The sequence below is a fragment of the Alligator mississippiensis genome, chromosome 11, assembly GCF_030867095.1.
Source record: "Alligator mississippiensis isolate rAllMis1 chromosome 11, rAllMis1, whole genome shotgun sequence".
Lineage (NCBI taxonomy): Eukaryota > Metazoa > Chordata > Crocodylia > Alligatoridae > Alligator > Alligator mississippiensis.
In genome coordinates this window covers 32,801,656-32,827,921 of record NC_081834.1, presented here as the reverse complement: position 1 = coordinate 32,827,921, position 26,266 = coordinate 32,801,656, and the positions used below count along the sequence as shown (strand labels likewise).

Sequence of the window (26,266 nt, the reverse complement as noted above, 5' to 3'; positions counted from 1 at the left end):
ATACATAGCACCAATGAACACTCTGATAAGATGCAAGCAAATAACACATAGCACCAACCAACAATGCATACATAGCACCAACAAAACACAAGCCAAGAAAAAAATCCATTCACATGTACATTTACAAGTGGAATCCACACCAATATTTAGATACAAATATTACATCAGATATAATTACGATGTTTACTGAAATGTCATCTCTACGACTCAAGAACAATTTCAATAGGACTCACTTAAAGTGCATCAGATGACAAATATATACATCCCATGTAAATCAACCATTTTTTTCTGTTGTCAGGCTCCTGTGACCAAAAACCATACAAGTCATTCACATGGATTTGGATGAGCACTCTCACTTCGGTGGAAATAAACAAGCTATGGCCAGTTGTCTCCTCGAATTTGAAAGACCAGCACTCAGAAAACAACTTTTCTTAGTATATACCTAGGTAAGGCAACCTGACCATGGAGAAATTACTAAGAATTAGACCGTCTTAAAAATTCATACCTCCTGGGACTAAGGCTGCTTCTTTGTATAGCCATTATTTTTTATAATAATATTCCACGTAAAGTTTCAAGAACACTGCCTAATATACTCCCCCTAAATTAAGTCCTATATTCACTTGATGTGTAAAGAACAGAGGTGCTAGTAACTAGATTTATTCAGAGCACAGTCAACACCACTCTTTTTAGTAAGGCTCAATTTTTCAGCCAAGTAGTTGATCCCCAACCAGATTATGTTCTATGTCTGACAGACAGTTATCTGTCAGACATAGAACATAATCTGGGCTTTGTGACTGGAAGAGCAAAGCATTACTAGGAGTGCAAGACCATACTCCAAGTAAAATGAATTCAACATGCATTCGGTATCAAGATTACCTTGGCTAGATTATTGAAAACAGCAAGACAACATTTGGATATTGTTATATTCATTGTATCCTTTGAAGAGATGTTAACAGCAGTTTGTGGCTCAGGAAGAAGAATAAAATCATCACCAGGCATTAAGCTTCTCTCTTGGACAGGGTTAGTTTTCATCTAAAAAGAACACGCGCAAAACATTCCCATTAATCGCATCTTGTAAAAATGTACATATGTTTATTAATGTTATGTAGATTTGCAATATTCTCTTAAATCATGCTTGGCGAAAAGGCGTTTAGTTTCACCTACAAAAAATCATTAGCTAATATCCACACATTTAATCTTACAACTACTTCAGAGCACTATTCTGCTTTTAATACTGCCAGGTATTTTATGTAAATGTTCTGCTCATTGTTATAACCCGAAACTGTTAATTTCATTCTGGTTAATACCACAATACCAGCTTTTACTTATTATGGTAGGCAAGGCCGTTCTTCCATTATAGGAAGTTTTCCAGCTGGTGTCTCGTGCAATTTTACTTTGTTTCAAAAGGCGTGTGAAATGGCACTTAATTGTCCTCCTTTTTCAAGATTATTGTATTTATTCAACTGCTGTGAGCTTTAGGGAGCGGTGAAGTCCCCAGCTGATATGGGAGCAGTTGGAGCCCCAGAGCCACTCCTGACCCATCCTGACCCCACCCTGCAGGGAGCAATTGTTCAGGAAGCCCAGCTCAGCTGGGGACAGTAGCAACTATTGAACAGTTCCTTCCTTCCACTGCCTACTCCCAGTCAGCACAGGAGACGGGGGTATGAGGGAAATCAGGCAGGGAAGCAAGCACCGGAAAAAGAAATCTGTATGCTGCTGCTACTGTCCCCAGCTGAGCTGGGCTCCCTGCACAGCTGCTCCCTGCACCATGGGGCAGAAGTGGCTCTGGGGCTTCCCCTGCACCCAGATCAGTCAGGGACAGTGGAAAAAGGGGGGGAGGGCAAGACAGGCTGTGAAGTAAGGGGTGAGGGTCAGACCACCTTCCCCATGTTACTTCGATCTCTGCCCTGCCATACAAAGTAGAGGGGATGGGCAGGTGGGGGACAAATTAAAAGGTGACCCTCCAATAAGTAGATTTTTTACATGGAAAATAAGAACATTTATCATTCCCCATGTATAAAACTGAAAGATTGGGGGGTTGTATTAAAAATTCAACGTCGTCTTGGGATTTAGGAAAATATGATTACTGGGATTTCTCTGTTGGCTGGAGGGTCACAATACAAAGTGCAAAGAGGAAGATCCCTTGTCAAAGTCACTGCTAGTAAATCATTCTGTTCTTAGATGTATTATCACAGGGTAAGAGAAAAGTGCACGCACGAGAGTGAAGATCTAGCACTTTTCTGTTGCACTCCATTTGCAAACTAATAAGGGAAGTTCAGATACACTGGTCAAGGGGAGAGTTCATAAATCAAGGTAAGCTTTCTGCTTTGTGTTCTCAAGTTAATTACCATCAACAGTCCCACCAGCAGTAGGGAACATTTTTCTTTCCTTTCCATTTGGGCTTTGTTAGTTTAACATTGTACTTTCACTATCTGAGTATTTCTAAGAGCTGTCCCAGATCCTACAGCTTTTCATAATATTGCTGAAAAATAGATATATGTTGCTTTGATCTTTAAATCATATTTTGCTGGTCAATTAAAAAGTCTTTGTTTTTATTGATTTTGAATGCTAATCTTATCTAAAGAGGGATAAAACCTGTTTAAAAATGTCAACATTCAATGGAATCTAGAATGCCATCAGTTGAGGGTTATTAAATGTACAGAACTGTAAGCATTAAAAGTGTAGTAGCATCTACGAGTCATTATCACTGCAGTAGCCACAAGACTAGTACAGGTCATCTAGACAGGGCTACCAGGATTACTAGAAGCCTGGATAATTGCACTCTTCTCACTACAGAATATTCCAAATGGATTATTACTAGGAAAGCCCATACCAGGAAGATATAACACTGCTTTGAAAGCAAGATTTCCTGAGCTTTCTAGAGGTAAGACTTAAAAATTCTCAACCTCACAGGGCAACAGGTCAAAGATGACCATGTTGGAATATCATGCGTCAATATCTTACTGCATAACTTTGTAAAATGATATATGTATATTCTCAATGATTTATTTCAGTAATGTTTCCATACCTCAAGCTTTAAACTCCATTGCTTCCTTCCCCCATCAATGCGTTCAATAAGAGGCTCCCACACTGCATAAGTTTCATTATAATAGTGAACCTGGAAGAGACCAATAAAATTAAATTTTGAAAGCAAAACACCAGAATAAATAAAAACATTAAACACACTTTTCAGGCCCTCAAGTTATAATACAACCTCTTAAAGAGGTATGTAAGCTTCCTTAAAAAAACCTGCCATTTAACATTTCACCAAGTTCAATCCTAAACCATTACTAAGTTTAAAACAAAACAAAAATCCCAAGTATAATATGGTGAATACCAGCTCTACGCATATAATAGTTAACATGCTAGATCTCTCTGAACCTAAGATTTGGAGAAGCAATTTCGTCTAAGTCTAACCAATATTTTGCAGGAACCTTCTTGTACCATCCAAACCATATAGCAGGTTTGTCTGACAATCAGAAACTTGTCCAACCTGCGTAGCATCAGTGCTGTGCTACTAGCAGCCCCGAAAGCAACTAGATGCCATCACATTTGAAGGCTAAACATTGAATTCAAGTCAAGTAAACAGCCTTAGTTAATAAGAGAACAGCTGACTACAGTCTGTTCCTGGAGGAAGAAAACAAGGAAACAAACTACCTGTAAACTTAATTCACTTGATGTGTTACCTCTAAAATATTGTAAAGAATGGAATTTGGCAATTGCCTAATGCCACCTGCCCAATTTAAAAGACTGTTTGCATCATCCATGACCACCTTCAGTGACGTATACAGTAATTCAAAAATATTAATTTCTGGCTAATGTTATGCACCCTCTCTCCTTCCCACAGCTGTAGTTTATCAAAGTCTTGATACTGAGAAGCCTCCACACCATGAACAGTTCTAGACTCTTGTGGTGTTGGTGATAAATTCCCGGGTAAGGGCTATATGGGAAAAGCAAGCAATCAAGTAGGTTAAGTAATGGACAGACCCAAAATAAATCACATTTTAGAATCTTAAATGCCAGGGACACCTAGCGTATATATGTTTAACAAGAGCTCAATTCCCTGTACAACTACGCACATCTTTGCAGGATGCAGGGACTCATTTACCCGGCACCTTGGATAACCTTTGGGGGTCCTGCTGACCTCCCTACTCCACACAGGAATGACTCAGTCCAAGGGAGGATGCATCTGAAGCAGTAAGCAAGGTTTAAAAAAAAAAGAGAGATCCTCATCTATTTAACTTCGTTAATTTGTCTTTAAACTATATGCAACAGGAAAACAATTTAAGAAATGCATGATATATGGAAACTATCCTTATTCAGGACTGCTTTGTTCACTGAAGAAGGGAATGTGTGTAAAATATTAAGAAAGCAAAGAGACTAGAATTGCTTCATGGGATTTTTTTTTTTTTAAACATGTAACAATGGCATGAGAATGCCAAATGCATAACAATTTTCACTGTATTCATGCACACTGTTTATCCATGAAACCATTTACCAATGATCAGTAACTCCTGGCACATGCGCCAGAGCATGGAACACAAGTCCATTTTCCTGGCACACCACAGCCAGCTGAGACTCTGGGCAGCGGCTGCCAGCCATGGAGCCCACACCATTTGCAGCAGGCAGCCAGGAAGATGCAAGCCCTGCTGCAAGCAACCTGGGCTCTGTGGCAGGCAGCAGCTGGCTAGAGCCTGGGCCAGCTGCAGCCAAGAGGCTGCAAACAGCTGCACGGGGCTCCACAGCCCCAGCACTGGCTCCATGGTGATAATATCTGCACATGAGCCTCAAGGCAGGCAGCAAGAGAGGGGCCAGGGTTGGGCTGCCCCAGGCCCCTTCTTGGCCATGAACCTGAGGTGCACACACAGTCACTACCACCATGCAGGTGGTGCTGGGGCTGCAGCAGGCAGTGGGTAGACTGCAAACTGCTGCCTCAGGCTCTGGAGTCCCAGCACTGGCTCCATGGCAGTGGCAAGTACACATGAGCCTCACAGCACTGTGGGGCAGGGGCGAGGGCATCACAACCCTGGCCCCTTCCTCACTGTCCACCTGGAGGTGTGCATGCTGCCACCACCAGCAATGAGGATTAGGCCCCTTGGGATGCCAGAGATGGGGGAGCCACAAGTCAAGGCATGGGTGGAGGTTGAGATGTTTCTGGCACTCCAGCCAAAAATATTGCCAACTCCTGCTATATACCCTTATTATAGTTAGTTGTGACTGGCTTCTTCCTTGTAAAAAAAGAAGAAAAAAACCCCACAAACCTATTTAATAAGATGTAAACAATGGAAGCCCAATACTAACTGAGGCCTTAGAAAGGGAGGGACTTTAAAATACTAAAAGTTAATTATTTGTAACATTCAGTCTATTTTCATTTGAAAGCATTAACTGACCAGTAAGTATTAGCATACCTCCAGTGTCACATCAGCGATGGCACCCATCAAAGAGGACCAGTTTTTAACAGCTCCAAAAAATGTAGATTCAACGAGCAATAAAGGAACAGTACGATGTCCCAAGCCACATTCCAAAGTCATCTGAACAGATTTCACCTCAATGTCAAAATTCTCCTTTTTCACACTGTGTTCACTGTCTCTGTAAGATTCAGTCACTTCTGTGGCTACATCAACACCAAGAAACCAAGCATTGCACTGATTTATAGGCTTAACATGCCACAAATTTCCCAATTCATTAGGTGCACCTTTGGTATCCTCTTCCTTTGCCTTTGGTTTTATTGCAGTTATGATAGTCATCACAGTATTCAGAATTATTGGTGAAATCTTGAAAAACAAACAAACAATCTGTTTTCTAAAAATACTGCATAGATTTAAACTTAGACTAAATAGTAAATTTGATATAGCAAATGTGTGGGTTCTTGTTACAGGAAATAAACCAATTATGAAAATATGGATTGGCAGGGAGCAAATTTGAACCTTATCTGAAGTAATTTCATTTTCTTCTAGACCGTGTTGGGGTTTTCTTTTTCTTTAAGTTACTACAAAACTAATAACAATCTGATAATCCTAAATTATAAATCCAAAAAGCTGATCTATTGCCAGAAGTGTTTTGATAAACAAGCCAATTTAAAATATTAAAATTTGTTAGAGACAAACCTGGATACTTTGGATGGAAAATGGAAAAAAAAAAACAAAACACAAACACAAAACCAGGTTACTTTCCTAGTCTTTGAAGAACAGTGCAAGATTGTTATGAGGCCCTAGCCCTGCTTTAGGTCTTAGTGCATTTATTCTGCATAAGCAAAGTTACTTTCATTATCCACAAGCAGAGCTATTATGCAAATAATTTTTCATTTGGTGAAGTTAATGCAAGCACTTCATTGTAAAGGTCAGTATGTCAACTAATTCCAAAACTTTAAAAAGCCACCTAACACCAGAGATGAAAGTATCACCCTACTGCTATTTAAAAAAAGTTAATTTTTCTGTCTGGAACACCAAACTTAAGGCTCCAACCAGATCACCAGGCAGAACACCATCAAGTCACAAATTTTAGAAAAGATAATATTCGCCATATTGGCACACATGGGTTTCATATTCACGTGATTTTCCTTATAAAACTAAAAGGCTAAGTAAATAAGAATAAAACCAATCACTGTTTAAATATCAAGGAATTAACAAGGAAATTAGCAGGGAACCATATTATAAAAAATGATGAATGGCAAAGTGAAATTCAGTGGAGCTCACCACTGAGGTCCTTCCCAAGGACCCATATTCTTCCTTCCCAAGTGGTCTACATTCCCTGGTCTTGTTAGACATCTGGGGTCATGCTACCTTGATTGCTCTAGCTATTACCTTTCCAATAAAAGAAAGTAATTTTTCTGGCAAAAGACAGGCCTGTGCGAGTAGGCAGCTATTCGATCTGGCTTCAGATCCAGCTGCTTCCGATGCCAGGGATCCGATCCGGAGTTCCAGACCGGGTTTCCGCTTCCATCCAACCAAAGCAGCTCCGAAGCTTCAGAGCTGCCTCAGAGATCCAGCCATAGGGTATATAATGAGGAATCAATGAAACCTCTATAACTTAGTTGCATGTTGTCCGATTTGGATGAAACTTGCAGGGCTGGTAGTCCCTGCCAAGCGCATGAAGCCTGCCAAGTTTCAAGAAGATCGGTGCAGGGCATTGGGGGGAACTGCACCCCAAATTCTTGAAAGCAACACTCATGTCACATCTATGTGTTACACCATAGTGGAGTGAAAACTGCAGGGGTGCTGGCCCCTGGTGAGGTCTCAAAGCCTGCCAAGTTTCAAGTTGAAAGGTGCAGGGGTTTGAGGAGAACTGCACCTCAAGCTGTGGACAAACAAAACTTGTGACATGGGTGACACCGTGTATGCTAAGGTGCAGCAGGGTGAAAGCTGCAAGGATGGTAGCCCCTGCTGCAGCCACAAAGCTTGCCAGCAGTTGAGATCAGTGAAGCAGGGTTCTGGGGCCTTGCATCTCTAGTTGCTGACAGACAAAACTCGTATCATGGGTGCTTGTGCAACTGACTATGTCCGTCTTGGGGCAGTTGATTGTCTACATAGATTATTTCTTCTCCTTGGTCTCTGGGTTTGTAGGTGTTAATTGATGCTAATTAACCGGCTACATTAGCTAGCATCTGTGTATTGAGCTGGTCCCTGAGTGAATCATAATTGATTGAAAACTGGTAACAGTAGCTTAGCAGCCAGGCCTGCAGTAGTCCGTCCCCCGCCCCACCCCTCCAACCCCAAGGCAGACAGTTGCACAAGCACCCATGTCACGGGTTTTGCCTGTCAGCAGCCAGAGGTGCAGGGCCCCAGAACCCCCCTGCACTGATCTCCTTGACAGCTGACAGGCTTCATGGCAGCAGCAGGGGCTACCATCCCTAAAGCTTTCACCCTGCTGCACATACACAAGTCATCCATGTCATGAGTTTTGCTTGTCCACAGCTTGAGGTGCAGTTCCCCCCAAACCCCTGCACTGATCTTCCTGAAACTTGGCAGGCTTTGTGACCTCACCAGGGGCCACCACCCCTGCAATTTTTACCCCCCCCCCCCCCCCCGTGTTGTAACACATAGACATGACATGAGTTTTGCTTTCAAGAATTAGGGGTGCAGTTCCCCCTAAGCCCCTGCACTGATCTTCTTGAAACTTGGCAGGCTTTATGCTCTCTGCAGAGACTACCAGCCCTGCAATATTCATCCAAATCAGACAAAAACCAACCAAGTTATAAATATTTAATTGATTCCCCATTATACCCTATGGCCAGATCTCCGAAAGCTCTGAACTGCTTCGGAAAGCCTAACAAAGCCAGTGCTTTGATCTGGACATGCTGCTTTGATCGCCGAAGTGTCCAAAGCTTCTCTGGATCTGAAGCATAGTCTGAAGCCTCGCACAGCCCTAGCCTTAACCTTTATTGCAGAAACTGATCACACAAAGAGAGAGCCTTGTCCTAATCACAGGTGTCGGGCTTTCACAACAAATGCAGTTGTTCTTCTTAAGGTTGGGAAGTTTACTAACCTTTATAATAAGTTCTTCTATGACTATTGCCATGGTCTGTACTCCTGACACATGCACCATATTTTCCATAATCAAAGAACAAGGCTGTAGCACCTAAGTGGAGAAATTAAACAGTTATTAGAATTAAAATTCTATTCCATGAATTTATTTTTTCATAATGCAAGGGGCTTCACAGGAAAGAGACAGCACTACACAGAGACGTTAAGGGAAGAGCCACCACCCATATAGCTAGAATGATTACAGAACTGTATCATGGTGGCATGCCAGGTTCAGTTAAGAGCTCCAGCATATAGTGGCTTTTAAAAATATACGTAGAAGTTTGTGAGGTGAGGTTTTGCAATACAGCAGGAATGGATTACACAGAGAATACTGGAGGAAAAAAAAAAAAAATTATTTTCTAGGTAGCCACCCAGTTCATATTACAGGTTAGGCTAAACTTCTGTTTAGCCCTTAGTGCTCCACCTGCCTCAGAAGGAGCAGTCAAGAAGGTAGTGCCCCTCAGTAGTTTCTTGTTTGGCACACATCTTCTGGGCTGAGGGGCAAGCTTAACTATGTTTGTTTTTCCCTCCTCCTCCCCTGGAATAGTTTACTAAATCAATATCACTTCCTATCTGCCAATCTTTTTCGCTTATGGTTTAAATTTAGTGAGGGGGACAGCTTGAAGACTTGCTCAAAATTTCCTCTATTCATGCTGTTGATTTAAAGCAATCCCTCCTGGAACCAAAAATCTACCAACTTTTCCTCAAAGAAACCTTTCACTGATTATGCTAAATACTCTGTATGACTACAAACTTTTTCCTAGTTGTCTTATTTGAAAAAAAGAATTTCCCATTTTTATTGTGAAATGATGAAGAATCCCCCCCCCCCCACCCAAAAAAAAAGTCTGGGAAACAATTCTGGAGGTCAGTGTCATTTGCTTGGGATGGATGGTTAAAGAGAGGAAGAATAAGCGATGCACAAAAACTTGATATACAAGTGCCACCCTTACAGCCAAGCTTTTAAAGATATTTACGTCTGAAACTGATGTTATTAGTAGAGATCAAATTGCAGTTATTTTGTTTCTATTTGAAATAGTAATAGCATAGCACAGTCTAAGTTACCCTATCACTTTTTGAAATGGCTCCATCCCCTTAGGTCATAATAGGCCAAATAAGTTACCACTTTACAGCATGCCGTAACTACTGTTCCTTGTCAATATATAAACCTGGATCTCTATTTTCATGTCAGTAGAGAGTATGTCAACCAAACAGGATGCAAGATAAAAAATGACAGTAGTTTTCTTACTGTGGTAACAGACTTGTCTTGATTTTCTTTGAGGAAAGCACAGGCCAACATTCTGAAACCTTTCACTTGAGCAGTCATCCTTTGTGCAAGCTTGTCAGATGACAAAGAAAAATCACACTGAAATGAAGCTTTTAACGCAGGAGCATCAGCCTTGGTCAAATTTGCAACGAACACAATTTCTGGGTCCATAATCACTGCTTTTACTTTCATGTTTGACTGTAATGAAGCCTCTATAGAGAGAAAGTAATGTGGTAAGTATTCTCTGAATAAATCTTAAACTTCAGCTTTCTACAATTTTTCTGTTTTTCTCATCAATTAGAAATATTATCCAAATATTATCTCTTTCCCCCACCCACTTCCTGAGAAGTGTGCTGTTTGTAGAGTAGCACGGTACAATAAAAGCAGGCTTACTTACTATTTTTTAAATGTCTTGCCTATCAAGACAAGAACTCGCAGGGAGGAGAGAGGAGGGTTGGGGGAGGGGGAGTTGCTTTCTTTTGTATACTGTGCATTAACTCGCAATACTCCTAACAACAAAACTGACATTTAAGTTGATCTGGGGGCTCAACATTGCCCTTTAATATACGGTCTTAAAAATTATCAGCAAGGTACACAATTCAGTGTGCTTTTCCTTCCTGTACAGAACCTTTAAAAAAAATAAAATAAAAAAAAAGTCAATTTATTTTTTGCAAACCTCTTTCTGGCTTGGTCTTTCCAGAACCAACGTGCTTTAACTGAACCTGGGTAGATCTTTCCAGTGAAGACGCTGGCACTGATTTAATGAAGAAATCTGCAACTATCATCAGAAATTCCATACTGGCACACATGTATATCTTGTCAAGAATAGCAACTACTTCAGTCGCGTTTTTATTTTGCTTGTAGTTCACGTCTAGCATAAAGCTATCAGTTTTCTCATCTTTCTTGCCAATCATTCTGGAAAATAAATTGAATAGGCATTATTTTAATTAATCTGGAAGGATTAGCACATAGAAGGAACTGCTAATAGAATACATTTTAAACTCCATTTCATGTATTTAAAATTTGAATTGTAAATTTACATATAGTTTAATTTTTGTAAGAAAAAAGCTAGTAAAAAGATGTAGGAATCTCTCTTTTATGGGCACCAAAGATCCCCTTAACATATTATGCCATAGCATTTCAGCCCATCTGAATAAAGTTTCAGTGCACAAAGCTTTAAATCCAGTTAAACTACTCAGTTCTTCTATATGGCTTCCAGATCTTCCAAAGACTCAAGGAGAGGAGCAGAAGCAGCATACTTTTAGATTCAGAGAAGCTATGTGCAGAGAAAGAAAGATCCTAGCTGCACCTCAAGGATTCTAAAGTCCCAGAAAATGCTCGTAGCACTGAGAAAGCAAAAATAGGGAGGAAACAGGAACAAGGTTCTGTATTTTACTGTTTTCTTTAGATATGTATCACTCCTCACACTATCTGCAGTGAAAGAGTGCTAAAAGCTTTTCAAAAGCCTGTGGATTATGTGAAACAACTAGCATGTAAGGCACTAGAAACTCCCAATGTAGGGTGCTCAAAAAGGTTGGAACTCAAGGGAAATCTATACTTAAAACTGAGGTATTTAAGTAGGATTTTCCACTGGTCCCCAGGGCCTAGGACAGCTTTGACCACGAGGTCCCTCCTTCCACAAACAGGTGACATTAGCACAGACTGAAAAGTGAAAAAATGAGAATGTTTCCAACTTGGGAAAGCCTAATGCATGCATTCAGCATGGGGAAGCCCCAGTACTGCAGTCTGATGAGTGTCCTGAAGAGAAATCTTGTCCGACATTTGGGCTAGGGACAAACTTTCAAAAGCCTGATCCTGAATTGATTCAATCTTTGCAGGTTAGTCTAACTTGGTGAGGCTGAACTGGTTTGTAACTGCACAGACATCCCCTCTGAGCTGAGAAAATGCTGGCACAAGCCCGCAGTGGCTCAGGCTAAACGTCAGGGGGGACTACAGCATCCTTCCATTCCCTTCCACAGGGCTGAGCTGAGCAGTTTCAGCCATTTTCAAACTGGTTTATGTGCATTGATTATCTGTTCTGTTACAGGTTTAAACCAGCTTCTGATCACTTAAACCCGTTTGTGTGTAATGTCCGTCCCTAGCCTTACTGCCGAGTAGCTCTTGTGGCATGCCCCCTTGTCATTATTCTAATCAATCAACTTAAACACTACACAATAGATGAAACATCTAACACTTATTCATAAAAATCTCAGTACAGCTAACTCAATAGATCCTTTCAAGCAACATACAAACAGAAAAACACCCTTTCACTGCTGTAATTCATTTGTGCAACATTAACACCAACCTTGCAGTTACATTCTGAATTCCTTTTCTGCAATCATCTAGGGTACATGTCTTGAGTTTAAGATCAATGTCCATTGACCCATCTGAAAAAATCTTCCCTGATGAAGCCATAAGTTGCAGTCTAAGTTCACCAAGGCATAAGTTTTCAGTATGCGCAGAAAATGGAAACTTCTGAGAAAGAATAAAGAAACAATAAGGATAAATTTCCAATAATTCAAAGAACGGGAAGTTATATGTAGTAAGCACATCTCTTGTTACATCAGCTATTTAATAAACTTATAATTTGCAACGTGGCAGAAAATAGTTTGTTCGCTGCTTTCAGCAGTAACTGAAATATGACAGAGCAGTTTAGATGAAACAGAAATAGCTCCATTATGAGCAGACAAAAAATGGGGGGCATGTTTCTTTACTACAGCTGTACATACAAGCTAATAAGCTGTAAAGAAAAAAAAGAGTCTCTCATTCCTACCATAGCATTAATGTGCCAGTAGCCTATTCTCAATGGATTCACAGTATTCACAAGCAGCCAACAGATATAAGGCCACCTACATGGAACTTTAAACTAAACTGATTTCTAAAAGAAGATCAAATAGTAGCATTTCTTACCACAAGACCAAACATCTCAAATTAACACTGTCCAAAAGAGTTTAGAAAGTCTAATGCTTTGTTTGTTTCTACTACACTAAGTTAAATATTAAAAAGGGAATTTTTTTAAAGTTATGGGCAACAGTGTCAAAGAAGTCTATATATTCTGTTATTCTGAATATATATTTTGTTATATATTCTGTGTCTCTTCTACTCTGTTATATTTGTCTTCTCACACTTAAGCAAAACCTTTATTTTTGGGCTCTGAAATGAAACTGCAAAAAGCAACAGGCAGAAAGAGTATGAGCAAGACGTTTAGAAAAAAAGACCCAGTATGAAAACCGTTCCATTATGTATGATAATTTTACTAAAGCTTTAAAGGCAAGAACAGTTGTTCTGTCTGTACTACATTATACACAACAAGCTACCTGGCATTCAAAAACATACTGAATATTCTGCAGCCAAAGAAGAACCACCAGGCTGGTATACCAACTGAAGCCTGTGTGCTGGACAGAAATGTCTTTATGTTTGGATAAAGCACAGTGCCATGTGGGGCTGATTGGTACCTTAAATATGCAATAGTTACGTGATTCAGGTTATAAAAACCTAAAAATCGCCTTGGTCTACAAATCAGTTTATTATTAAAAAATAAAAAGCTATAGCAACTAGTCGGCCAACAATTGTATGCATTGCTCTGTCTAAAATGACCGCAATTAGCCTGATTGGAAAATAGTTTTGTTCCTCTATCCTAGTTTCTCTCTTCCTCAGATATTACAGGACTTTAACACAAACCTGACTTGTGTCACTGTTGTAGAGTATTATTGAAAGCGACTCAAAGTTGAAGTCAAACTTAAGAGCTGGATAACATTCTACAGCAGATTCTGATGTAGAAACATTTTTTTGTCCTGGAATGGGAAATGGACCTGGAAAGCAGCAAAAAAGTAAATGCTATAAAATTCAAAATGCAATAACTTTCCTTGATGTTACAAGAAACCTATTAGGAAATGCTCCAAAGAACAGACAGGGTATTTCAAGTGAGGAAAAGTATTTGGACAACTTAAATAGTTCTCCATTTAATTTAAGAAATCACAGAATATTTTGTTAGTATATAGTGTTTTCTCTTCATTATCTTCAGGTAAAGACTTCAGTTAAAAAGAAAGGTTTGTTTTTTTATTACACCAAGTATTGAGATAGAACCACTGATGTAATTCACATGTCTGCTCTTCCTTCTAGGTGTACAAAAATTAGAACTTAGCAACTGATGTAAAATAAAAAGCAATTTTTTATATCATCAGTACTATTAGATTGTGGACCCAACATCCAAAGTCTTTTGTAACAACTACCATAAGAAACAAATATATAAAACACTTTATCCAACATATGAATCTTCCATCCACAATCAATGGAACAATTATTATAACCTTTTTATTACCAACCCATATAAAAATATGATTTTAGGAATACTGCATGCGCTAGGGTCCACAAAAATTAACATGGGCAAACTACTTTTCCAATCCATTAGTTAAGAGTCATCTCCTTATCACAGAAACCTTTAGTTATTCTCAGAAAGGTAATTTATGTCAAGCTTAAAAATCTAAGGTAATTTATACACGTGCTCCAAAGGCAAGGAGGAGGGGAGGGATTAACTACAGCAGCTCCGAGAGCTGCTCTAAATTAAAAATGCTCAGTGTCACATGTATCAGCGCCCCCCACTGAAAAATGGCAGTGGGTGTGCTTTAACTGAAGCTCATTTGATGAGCTTTTTAGTGCCCCTACTGCCATTTTTTAGTGCAGGGACACTGATACATGTGACACTGGAGCACAGTAATTACCACTCTCCAGCAGACTCTTTTAGTTGAATTTGCTTTGACCCACTGTAATTACAGTGGGTCGGAACAGCTGCAGTACAGGCATTCTAAACGTATACATCTAAACAATCACAGTGTACATATCAGTTGACTACTTAAAAGTGAGCGGATTACACAGCCCTCATGCAACCTCACCACAATGTCTCAATTTATGCTGTGCTGCATCAACTTTCAGCCTTGGAGCCTATGGAACTCTCCCTTTCCACTCATATAAGCTTGGAAGAACCAGTCTCATTACAAACACTTAATGAAGACTATCCTTTCATTATAAACATGCCAGTGCCAGGATCTGGACCCTGTCCATGGTATTAGGCTTATTAATGAACCAATGGTGAGGAGGAGGGAATAAAGTAATATTTAAAAAATTAAGCTGCTCCAGTTGTAGAAATGGTAAGAAATGGGCAGGATTTCCCCACCTCCTTAAGTCATGGATCTCACACGTCTTAAAAACAGGTTCAAATCATGAAGTTGATTAACAGGTAGGTTTTTTATTTATCAGATTGCATGCAGCCTTTCATTAGTTCAGCAAATTACACCCATGGAATCAAGTTTATGATGTTGACTTGACACTTAAAACATTGTTTCACTGATAGATAGTTAAGGCTTTCAGTTAAATACTCTCCACGTTTCTTCCAACTTGTTGAAGAGAAGCTAGACTATTAACTACAGATTTTGTTGTGATGTGCAAAGTCCCCATAAATCATCCTGTGAATTAAGAACAAACCAGGAGCAAACAACAGTAGCTATTAGGGAGGAGTTAGTTTATCAACATTATTTCTCCAAAAGAAAAATATATCAACTAAAGACCAGATCATCTTTCCTGAAATCTGAACAGCTTATCTACTGAAGTCTACCTTCATGAAAGCCAGAAGCACACTGAACTTCTTCCCTTTTAGTTTTCTGAGCCTCTTGTTGCGTCTGTTGTGTAGCACCTGACTGAGAAGCAGCTTCTCCAAGGTTCTCTAGCAAAATTTTCATGACGACAGTTAAGTCATCGTCACTGAGTGCAATCTGTGAATAGACAAAATACACTATCGTCACTAAAGGCATTCAGTAAACATTACTAAAACAGGAAAGGATTACTAGTATTTTTTCCATTAAGTCCCATTTATGTTAGCAAATACAAACAACAGTCCTGATCCTGTGTTATTAAAAGGACTTTAAAAAGACAAATCAGGCAACAATTATGTCTGAGAAGAACTATTCTATAAAACTGTCTTTTATTACATTGGTATTTTTAGTAATAGGGAATACAAATAAAAATAGTCATATATACACTATGCTTTGTTGTTTACTACCTTATAATTGTTGTAAATGAAGTACGCAATTAATAGAACCACCAGAAGAGCTCTAGAAACATATTTAGCTTCTCCAAAATGACTAATTATAATAGACCCCCTTTGTTGTCTAACACAGACCTAACCAGTCTTGACACAAGATAGATCCTAAGGTGATAAATAAGATAACCCTCTATACCAAGTCTCTACTCCCTGCTAGCTAACGTCTAGGGAAAGGTAATCCCTACTCTGCCATGACCCCTACGTATCTGAAAATGTTGTGGGAGGCCTTAAAGCAGCACTATCACCGTGAGGAGCAGTGCAGGAGGATAAGATGTATAAAACAATTCTTGTTTACAGTACAAACTGAAAGACCTTCACTACTGACATCCACCCATTAGTTGCCTATTACAAGATGGACAAACCAGACAATTTCATAACTTAAGGCCTAGTTTCTGGATTTTTTTAAACAGCATAGTTTTCTTTCCTGCTACTGTTAAGCAATGTACATAATTAAGCAATATGACCACATGAGTAATGTTTTGTATGCAACTGCAGTAAATAAATTCATGCAAGCATATTTTTTCAAGGGGGATCCAAAAAAAAGTCAACATCCAAAACAAAAAACAAACCCAAAAACCACCAAAAAAACCCCTAGGACAATCTGGACAGCTTGTAGCAATTGCTCCAAAATTAAGTTTTCAGCACACTTATGCACCCCCCACCCAAAAAATAAAATCACTAAGCATTATACATCCTGTTACACAGCTACATACAACCTAGCATGAAGATAATCATATCTGGAAACAAAAAATCAAGATTCAAAATGTACATGCTGCTATGTACCCAAGGCATGCAAGCAAGCATGCTTCTTTTAAGCATCGAGTATTTAAACTGTCAGTCTGACAATCTGGTGACTAATCCACACATATAACCACAACTTGAAAAATACATATATATTTTATAAAATTGATACAGTGTTACCTCCATAGGTTTTAGGTCTCCTTTGATTCCAATTGCTGGAATTTGATGATACCAAGTTGCTGCTAAATTTCTCTGGACTGATAAAACCAGATTAACTGGCTGCAAAATTTCAATGTCTGGTTGAGAGCCAGTCAAAGTAAAACTCCTAGAAGAACAGGGAAAATTAGAACATCTACACAATCTGGCATATACTTCTGTTTCCACTTCTTCACAAATCCTCCTCCTCATTTTGAGAGAGTATAACTTCTTGGCTTTTTGAATCTGCTTCAATATTTTAAGCAGTTTTATTTTAATGTTGTTAGCAGAAGGATACAATGGTTGCCACTAATACTGCATGATTATGGAAATGTTTTATCAGAGCTACAACTGTGCAAAAAATGTTTGCTTTCTGCTGGCAAGCCATGTGGTCAGGCCAACATACAGAATGCATGGAACAACAGCCAGGTGAACTGGGTAGGGGCAGGTTTGTGGTTTGAGACAAGTGCTGGTTTAGACTTGTGAGCAGATAGATGGGGTCCATGAGTTCAACTGTGACATGTTTAGAAAGTTGACTTATGGTGGGGCCTGGAGATGCCACAAAGGATCAGGGCCCTGCCATCCCGGGTTCTGCCCAGACAAAGAAAGCAGCAACTCTGCTGGGGAGTACTTAAATCTTTTTACATTGCTAGGCAGTAGCAAGCAAGAAACCTCTGTGGTCAAAGATTGTGAACATTTTCTTTAGAAGTGCATTATGAAAAACTTTAGGCTCTTCAGTTTGACCCTCTCAATCTCCGACCCTTATCCTTAAGGAAGGCGGCCTTGGAGTTAAAAATGCAGGCAGTGTAAGTGATTTGAAACTGAAGGCTGTGGTTTTGTGGAACACTGGGCTATATTACTGTGGAAAAGAAGGCTATATACAGGTTGCCACTGGTAGTCTTTTGTAGAGTTTAGATTATGGCTTTTATGGAGTGGTTTAGGAGAAGGATGATCCTGCCTCCAGCAAGGCCCTGGACTAGATGACCTCTGGAAGTCCCTTTCATCCCTGATCATAGAACAGTAGTCTCCAGAATGCTTACTACAAAGAATTCTAGCATGAAGCAGCATATTTCTTTGAATTTTACAGACATAAAATACATAAGTGTGGCTGTGGTGTACATTACTTTGTTGAGCAAATAGTGATTATGCTTATGAAAGATTACAAGTTAACTTTACATTAACACAATTTTTTGCCACAGCATGCAAGAATTCCAAAAACTTTTCATAAATTTCTTACCCACATAAGGCGCATCCACACAAGCATGTACATGCGTCTTGCAGCGTCTCAAAGCCCTTTCAGATGCTGCACAAGGCATGTGCAGGAACGAGAAAATGTTTCCCACACCGCAAATTTGCAATACGTGGGCAGAATTAGACCCCTGGATATCCAAGGGTCAAAAAAAATCAGAGGAAAAAAGCAGGACAGGGCACAGTCCCAGACCATGCCCTGAGGCAACCAGATGCTTGGTCCTCCACAGAGATGCTCTGGTAGCCAGCCAGAGCATCTCTACGGTTGGCCCTTTCCCCAGTGCTGAAGCATGCTGCCTGGAGCGACGGACCTGGGCTCCATACCAGGTAAGTAGGGGGTGGAGAGAGCTGGAGGAGCAATGGGGACTAGAGGGTGCAGGGGACCATGGAGGGACAGCTCAGGAGGGGTGGGTCCACTGGTTGCCTCCCCCACCACCCCCAATGGATCCAGCCCCCGCCCGCTGCTCACCATGCAGCCAAGTGCAGCCTCCCATTCACCTCCCTGCTTGGCTGCAACCCCCTGCTCAGCCTGCACCTGGCTCCTGCCACCCAGCTCAGCCCAAGGCCAGGAACAGCCCCCTGCGTGCCTCCCTGCTCAGCTGCAGCCCCCCTGCCTGGCTGCAGCCCCCTCGTAGCTTACCAGCAACAGCAGCCATGCTCTTGGCTTTGTGACATAGCCCCCCTGCACGGTGGGGGGCAGCGCAGCTTGGCCTGTCACCAGATATCTACACAGCCTCTGTCACAGTGCGCTGCTGCAGCCCAGCTCAGCATAGAACGGCATAGGGCCATGTGCCTACAGGCAGCTCCGGGCTCTCACCCTGCTCACAGTGACTGCCAGCCACACCGGCCCGGGTCCTGCATGCATGTGTGCTGTGCTGTCTGGCCAGGCCACTTCTGTGCATGCAGGACCCAGGCCAGTGGACCCTGCAAGCAGCACACAGACCTGGGTGACAGTGCAGATACCTAGCCTCACTGCCCCATGCTTTTTATACTGCTGGGGCCAGCACAAGTGCTAGCCCCAGGCTCTAGCTCCCCCTGGCTGCAAATCTGGGAGAAGCCAGGCAAGATTATTTTGCCTCAAGTGGCACAATTAGCCCCACACTGAAGTGCATGCCTGGGCACATGCGCCAAGGCAAAAAGCCCCAGCTCAAATTTGTACCACTTCTACTTGAGCTGCTACACATGCACATGTTTGCATGTGTGGACACACCCATACAGATAACAAATTTTTCTATAAATTTACTCCTTTCAGGAAACCTAGAATTTCCAGTCTTGTATTTCCCTAGAAAACAGACTGAGCTCTGCCTTTTGTTGACTAGGACCTACCCTGTCCATATAAGAACTATTTAGAAACTGCATTTTGCAAAGTAAAAGCCTTTTCCTGCTGCACACTGAACAGCTTGCCAACTTCTGAACTTAAACAGTTTTCCAGTATTAACATCAACCCCAAATATAAATGGAAACTCAATAATTTATACCTTGATAGTTTCAGATGAGTTAGCTGCACATCCATGTTGTCAATGACTGGAGGAAGAGAAGATTTATCCATGGAGACCAATTTAAATTCATTCTGAATTCTGATTAAGCCAAGATCAGCTAGCAAAGCATTATGGGATATTGAGGACTCAGGGACTACTATAACTGGAGCTTTCAGGTTGATGTCCATTGAAAGACGGAAACTCTTTTTGGCAAAATCTTTCACGCTAGAGGCAGCTTTTTCAGCAGCCTGGACAGTGGCAGTACTTAGGGCTTCCTTTGCTGCTTGGAAATTGTTCAGGAAATTCTGTTGGGAGATGATAATGTCTTACACAACAAAAAATGGCACTTCAGAAACTAACACCACAGCTTACTAAGAAAACTGCAGCATACTTTAGTCTATAAAACAGCAAAAAACAGGTACCTACTCTAGGCAGAATCAAAGGAAGTAAAATAAACAAACCAAACCAAAAAAGTCAACCAAAAACCCACAACTCTAGACTCAGAAGGAAACTGTACAGAAAGCATTAGAAGAAATCTTCACTTCCTGATTAGTTCATTACATCTTACAGTATTAAGTAGATTAGTTTTTAGTCTATGATGTGTAGGCTAAAGTATAAATCAATACAGCATACAGTCAAAGCTCTTAAAAATGTACCTAGTTTCACAAGACAATGGCTTAATAATATTTTAGCTTTCCTATTTCAACAGTAATGGAAACATTCATCTAGAGCAGAATATGTTGTTTACAGTCACAAATTACAAGTAATTATTTTTTTGCTGACTAGATGTCAACACAAACTGTTTGTAACAATGTCAAGGTCAAATTATTTGCTAAACTGCAAGTCGTGTGGTGTTACTTGCAGTTTTGGTCAAGTCTTTCCCTCTGTTAGTTTATCACTGAGGGGTCCAACTTAAAATGCCATTGCTTCTTGGTGATACATTTCTTTTGGATGTTTCTATCACTATGGAATAGTTGCAAGTAATTAACAGAAACTGCAAATAAACATATACCAAGTTATAGTAAATGCTGATGAAAAAAAATAAAGTTCAAGTCTTACCAAAAGTGACATGAAGAATTTGTGGAGATATACTATCTGAATGCAGCCGACTTTCAGAGATACTTTGCCATCTACCTTAGACATATTAGTATATGCTTCTCCTGCAGTAGCATCAGGATAAAGTAACATTTGGAGCCTAAACACCTCATCTCCCATTATGGAGACAACCTGAAAGAATTAGATTAACCTATTGTATTACTTCTATAAGCTTAGCATTGCTCTGAAATAGCTTGCAACAGTGAACTAGCAATCCTAGAGTATTTTTTCAAGTTCTATTGCATTTAAAGCATCATTTATTTCAAAATCAATATTTAAAGTATTACAGTAAAATCTCTGCTACGTGGCATTTAACCAAGCGGACATTCCATTACCTGCAATTTCCAGCCAGCTGCAGAGAAACGTTTGCATGCCGCAGTGGCTGCTGCTACCCACCACCCTGTGCTGCTGGCACTCCATGGACGGCTGCCACCACACCCCTCCCTCCCCAGCTCCCCGTGCAGCCACTACCCCCAGGCCCCTCATGTTATCTAAAAACCCCTGCTGGAGGTTTTCAGATCATCAGAATTTTTACATAACCGGCAATCCCCTTACCCCAGGCATACTGGATAACAGAGACTTTACATTTGTCTTCCATAAACCATAATGAAATGCATTAAGCCTGACAACCCCCAGCCCACAGGCTCCACATCATCCAGCCCACAGGGCTCCCCACTCATCCAGAAATTTGGCTGCAGGGGGAATGGTTGCACTGCACTCCTACTACCAAGTCTCCAGAGCCATGGAGAGCCCCAGGCCCTGTGTGCTGGATCTGGCCACCGATTCTAGCACAAAGGGCTGGGTGGGGGCAGTGCCTAGCCCCCTAGGACCCAATCCCAGCATGTGGGAGGTGGGTGGCACACAGAGTTGGGAGGTGGCAGTAGCAGGCCCCTAGAGCCCAAATGTGGCCTGAAGATGGGCACTTTGCCACTTCTCTGGCCCACACAGCCAAAAAGGTTGAGCACCACTGCATTAAGTGATAGTTCTCTGTAGTTGTATTAAAACTAGTACTAGTTTTGTTTTACTCTTTACATTGTAGAAGTCACCTTTTTATGAATGGTACTTGGATCAACATTTGTAATGACGATGTCCTCAAGTCTGGAAAAAAACTTTATTTTTTTAGTTTTTACAGAAACTGATGCATCCATTCCTAGGGGAAAGGAGAAAAAGCTCCAAGTTAATTCAGAGTAATAACAGGTTATTACCATGTTGCAAGAAACATACTGAAGTGCTTTTTGAAATCCTGTTATACTAGAAACTAGGGCTGTGCAAAGATTTGGGTACTAATTCAATTCAGAGGAAATTTGCCCCGATTCGGTGGCTGAATCTCGGAATCAAATCCGGAGACCAATTAAAGAGGTGTGAATCAATTCGAAGCTCTCCAAAAATCAATTTGGAAAAGATTCGGAGAGCTTTGGCAATTCAGGCACTCCCCACTCACTGCAGCAGGAAGCTGGACCCAGACTCCACGCTGGTAAGCAGGGAATGGAGGAGGGGAGGGGACCATGGGGGGGAACCCTGCCAGGCCCCATTCCCTGCCTGCTCCCCTGCCATTAAGACTGGGTGGGGATGGGCCAGATTTGGAGATTTGGATGATTCGGGGGTGGCCAAATTGATTCAGGACAGTGATCTGAGTCACCGAACTGAATCACTGTCCCCCAAATTGGCCAAATTTAAATCCGAAGCAAACACTAGCCACTCTGCACAGGCCTACTAGAAACTCTTAATACGCAAGTGCATTTCTTACCGAGTTTTAACGAAGGAAAAATGCTTCTCAATTTACTCTGAGCACTAGACTGAAATCCTCTTGCCTGATCATTTAAGCATTAATTGTAAAACTTACTCTGCAGAAGTATACTAATCCAAAGGTGATCAACCCCTGGCTTGTCATCCTTTGCTTTACAGCCAGTCTGTGGAGCTCCCCACAGGTCTGTAAGCATCCAGAGCTGTAGTCCTACATACCAGAACCAGCACTTGGGGCAGTAGGAGGCCTGACCACAGCACACAGAGCCAGGTGGGGGCAGTGTGAAGTCCCAGGGCACTGATCGCAGCACATGGGGCTGGCTGGGGGTAGCCCAGTGTGGATCCAGGCATGCAGGACTGATCCTGGACATGGAGTCTGATTTTGCCTACTGACTGGCCTTGCTCCACACATTTGACCCTAGGGCCAAAAGGCTGAACACCACAGTACTAGTCAGATCATAGGAGTGTGTCTCAGTATTTAGAAAGACTCAGGTCTGACCTACTTCTAACAAGTGAGTGACTAGATTATTTGGTTTTGTTTTTTGATTTGCTTAAATAGATGAAAATCTTGTGCATCTTTACTTAAGTGGTTTCCTTCCCTTACATGTAACTTGGCTGCTTTAAGTGTTTCATTTGTGTCTAGTTCTGCTGTGTCCTATGATGAAAGTTAACAGATATTGAAACATTCCTATAACTTCCATTGTGCATTACAGCTGTTACTTTAGCTCTTCAGAACTAATGAGGAATAGAAACAAAAATAAATTTCTCTCTATATTCCACTATTTGTAACACTGAGCTCATAACTTACCTTTTATTCTAATATCTGCAATGTTACAGTTCTGATCACAGACAAAAACATTGAATGCATTCAACTTTGCAGTGAGTTTCAAGTCATATGCATCATCATGGGCTGAACTACTAGATACTGAATAGCAGAAAAACAAAACAAAATGAAAAACACAACCATGATCAGAGACCACAAGCATCACAGCAACATAACAGGTGTGTTTTGTATGTATGCATTGCTCAAAAGTTCTCTCATGAAACCTTTGAAACAAAGTGACATTTAGCTTTTAATAGATGCAAGCATTCTATACAGTCATGCTAGTGAGAAACAATATTGAGGCAGACACTTATGAAAAGTGCTGTATTAGGCAAAAGTAATCTGTGATAGGGTTTGGTGCAACAGCTGGCACATCACAATAGTTACGTATTCTCTGCGCAACACTGGTAAGTTACAAAAATTAATGACTTTGCCCTTTAAAAATTTTCACAAGGTCTAAGCCCCCAAGATATGAAACGTAGAAACAATTTCTCAAAGCACAATTAAAACATTTTGCCATAATTTACTAGGAGCCCCTTATCTACACTGCAAAACACCTACTTATACTTTATCAAAATACTGCTTTTCTTATTTCTAAGAAAGGAAGTTGCAGAGAACTCATGTTAATCATGTGAATAGTCAATTGGTTAAGAATTTATCTATATGGGTAATGGAGAGGAAATCCAAGTGCAAAGGGTGACATAGAACTTCATTAATGAATTACCTTAGGTCTAGTAAAGCAAGGTTTAGAGTTTTGGTGAAAGACAACATAGGAAAACTGCAAAATGAAGATATTTCTTCTAGAAAAATTACTCAATGCAAGTAGCTACAAAATTATAAAGTATTTAACAAATAGTTAAAAACAGCTCTCTTTAAAACACAATAATTACTGAGATTGTGACCTTTTTACACTTAAAATGTAATATCACTGATTTGGATGACAGGGTGAAAAGCAACCTGTTCAAATTTGCTGATGATACCAAAATTCGGGGTGAGGTGGGCACACTAGCAGGGAGGAAAAGACTGCAGCAAGACCTGGATAGGTTGCAGGGGTGGGCTAACAAAAACAGGATGCGTTTCAATACTGACAAGTGCAGGGTGCTGCACTTGGGCAGTACGAACCAGCAGCACACTTGTAAGATGGGAAACTCCCTTCTTGAGAGCACGGAGGCAGAAAGGGATCTTGGAGTCATTATTGACTCCAAGATGAACATGGGCCGACAATACGAGGTCACGGTCAGCAGGGCCAACCGTACCCTATCGTGCATCCACAGGTGCATCTCAAGTAGGACCAAGGAGGTGATCCTCCCCCTCTACGCGACACTGGTCAGGCCACAGCTGGAGTACTGTGTCCAGTTCTGGGCACCCCACTTCATGAGGGATGTGGGCAACATTGAGAGGGTCCAGAGGAGGGCCACACGCATGATCCAAGGACAGCAGGGCAGACCCTACAGTGAGAGGCTACGGGACCTGAACCTGTTCTGCCTCCACAAGAGAAGGCTAAGGGGGGACCTGGTGACCGTCTATAAACTCACCAGGGGGACCAGAAGGGTCTGGGGGAGACCTTGTTTCCCCTAGCGCCCCCAAGGAATAACGGCCACAAGTTGTTGGCGAGTAGGTTTAGATTAGACAACCGTAAGAACTACTTCAGTTAGGGCAGCTAGGATCTGGAACCAACTTCCAAGGGAAGTGGTGATGGCTCCTACCCTGGGGGTCTTTAAGAAGCAGCTTGATGCCTACCTGGCTGGGGTCATTTGAGCCCAGTTTTCCTCCTGCCCAGGCAGGGGGTCAAACTTGAAGATCTACAAGGTCCCTTCCGACCCTACTTCTATGATTGCTATTTAGGTAGGGTGGTTTCCCCCCCCACCGACATGCAGCCAGCGCAAGAGTCCTGCTTGCTAGCAAGAGTACAACACTGTTGCTTAATAACAGCACTGATTAACCAAAATCTAGTGTTATTAAGCTACCAGTAAAAAATGAGGAATTGCTATAGTCACTGTACCTGCTTTGAGAATATTGGTTTTTTGATCACCTATTTGAGGTCTTTGAACAGATGTTTTATCAATGCTGGGAAGGCCACTTGATGGAACACTGTATGTGAAAAAGTTTAAAATAGAAAGCAAGGCTTCTGTGTGGAGTAACAGATCCAGACACGAGAAGGACACCTTAAACATGGGAACAAAGGAAAAAAAATATGCCGTCTTACAATTTATATTGGTCCATTTTACATTCATAGAGTTATTTCAAAATTATCATCACCGAAATTAAGAGAAAATTACTTCCTGTATGTAAGGTGCATTTCTGAATATAGAATGGTATGGTAAATGCATACAAAAGAAAGGGACCAAAATATTACCATCCTACTTGCCTTACCAAATCACTGTCAGAACAGTGAGGGAGAGACATGCTAAGTCAAAAGACAAGAAGTGTCAGAGAGTATCAGAGACACCAAATCTAAGCCCACACAGCTTCCCCTATACTGAAGTGACTGCTAATTCTATTGACAACTAATTCTATTGTCCCTCTGTCTTTACCATCACTGAGGTATCCCCTGTATACCCCAATAACTGCCATGTGGGAAAAAAGCCTTGCATGCTAAAAGAGGACAGTGAAAACAGCTATAAACAAGGGATGTTAACAATTTTCACTTGAGTCACATTTTGGGAACTGAATGTTTTCATAATTGCAGAAATCAGTTCCAGTTAGCTCAGTAATTTGGTGTTCCATCCCATATCAAAATGTTATATCAGAGAATTAAAGACTGTGCAAATTTGGGAATTATTTCTTATACTTACATTTATTGCTTGCTTGGTATTTTTGTAAGTTGTGTTAAAGTCTGGTCCATCTGCATCAGCCTATTGAAAAATAGAGATAATTAAGACTGAGGCACACAAATTCATGTTCTTAAGCAGATGAAGTAAAATTAAAACTGGAATTAAAGATGCAAGCTAACAAGCACAAGGATAATGAAATATTTTAATATATTATTATGAAAGTAAATCCTCCATTACTTGAAGTCTGAATTTTGAAGACTGTGTCTTTCTAAAGAATACGTTTTTA

General features: G+C 40.9%; 1 protein-coding gene across 3 annotated transcripts in view; it reads right to left on the bottom strand.

Annotated features, from left to right (window-relative positions):
- VPS13C (vacuolar protein sorting 13 homolog C) overlaps positions 1-26,266 on the bottom strand; it is a 157,411-nt gene that overhangs the window by 52,441 nt on the left and 78,704 nt on the right. For all 3 annotated transcript variants that reach the window (XM_059714788.1, XM_059714787.1, XM_006275348.4), the window contains exons 39-54: positions 26,002-26,061; positions 25,209-25,371; positions 23,192-23,308; positions 21,687-21,790; positions 20,605-20,772; positions 19,546-19,850; positions 16,805-16,949; positions 15,398-15,554; positions 13,468-13,598; positions 12,092-12,261; positions 10,463-10,701; positions 9,769-9,998; positions 8,485-8,577; positions 5,409-5,774; positions 3,029-3,118; positions 877-1,032 (exon numbers count right to left, since the gene is read on the bottom strand). In XM_059714788.1, coding sequence (XP_059570771.1) covers positions 877-1,032; positions 3,029-3,118; positions 5,409-5,774; positions 8,485-8,577; positions 9,769-9,998; positions 10,463-10,701; positions 12,092-12,261; positions 13,468-13,598; positions 15,398-15,554; positions 16,805-16,949; positions 19,546-19,850; positions 20,605-20,772; positions 21,687-21,790; positions 23,192-23,308; positions 25,209-25,371; positions 26,002-26,061 — 2,694 coding nt within the window. The remainder of the gene's footprint in view (positions 1-876; positions 1,033-3,028; positions 3,119-5,408; positions 5,775-8,484; positions 8,578-9,768; positions 9,999-10,462; positions 10,702-12,091; positions 12,262-13,467; positions 13,599-15,397; positions 15,555-16,804; positions 16,950-19,545; positions 19,851-20,604; positions 20,773-21,686; positions 21,791-23,191; positions 23,309-25,208; positions 25,372-26,001; positions 26,062-26,266) is intronic.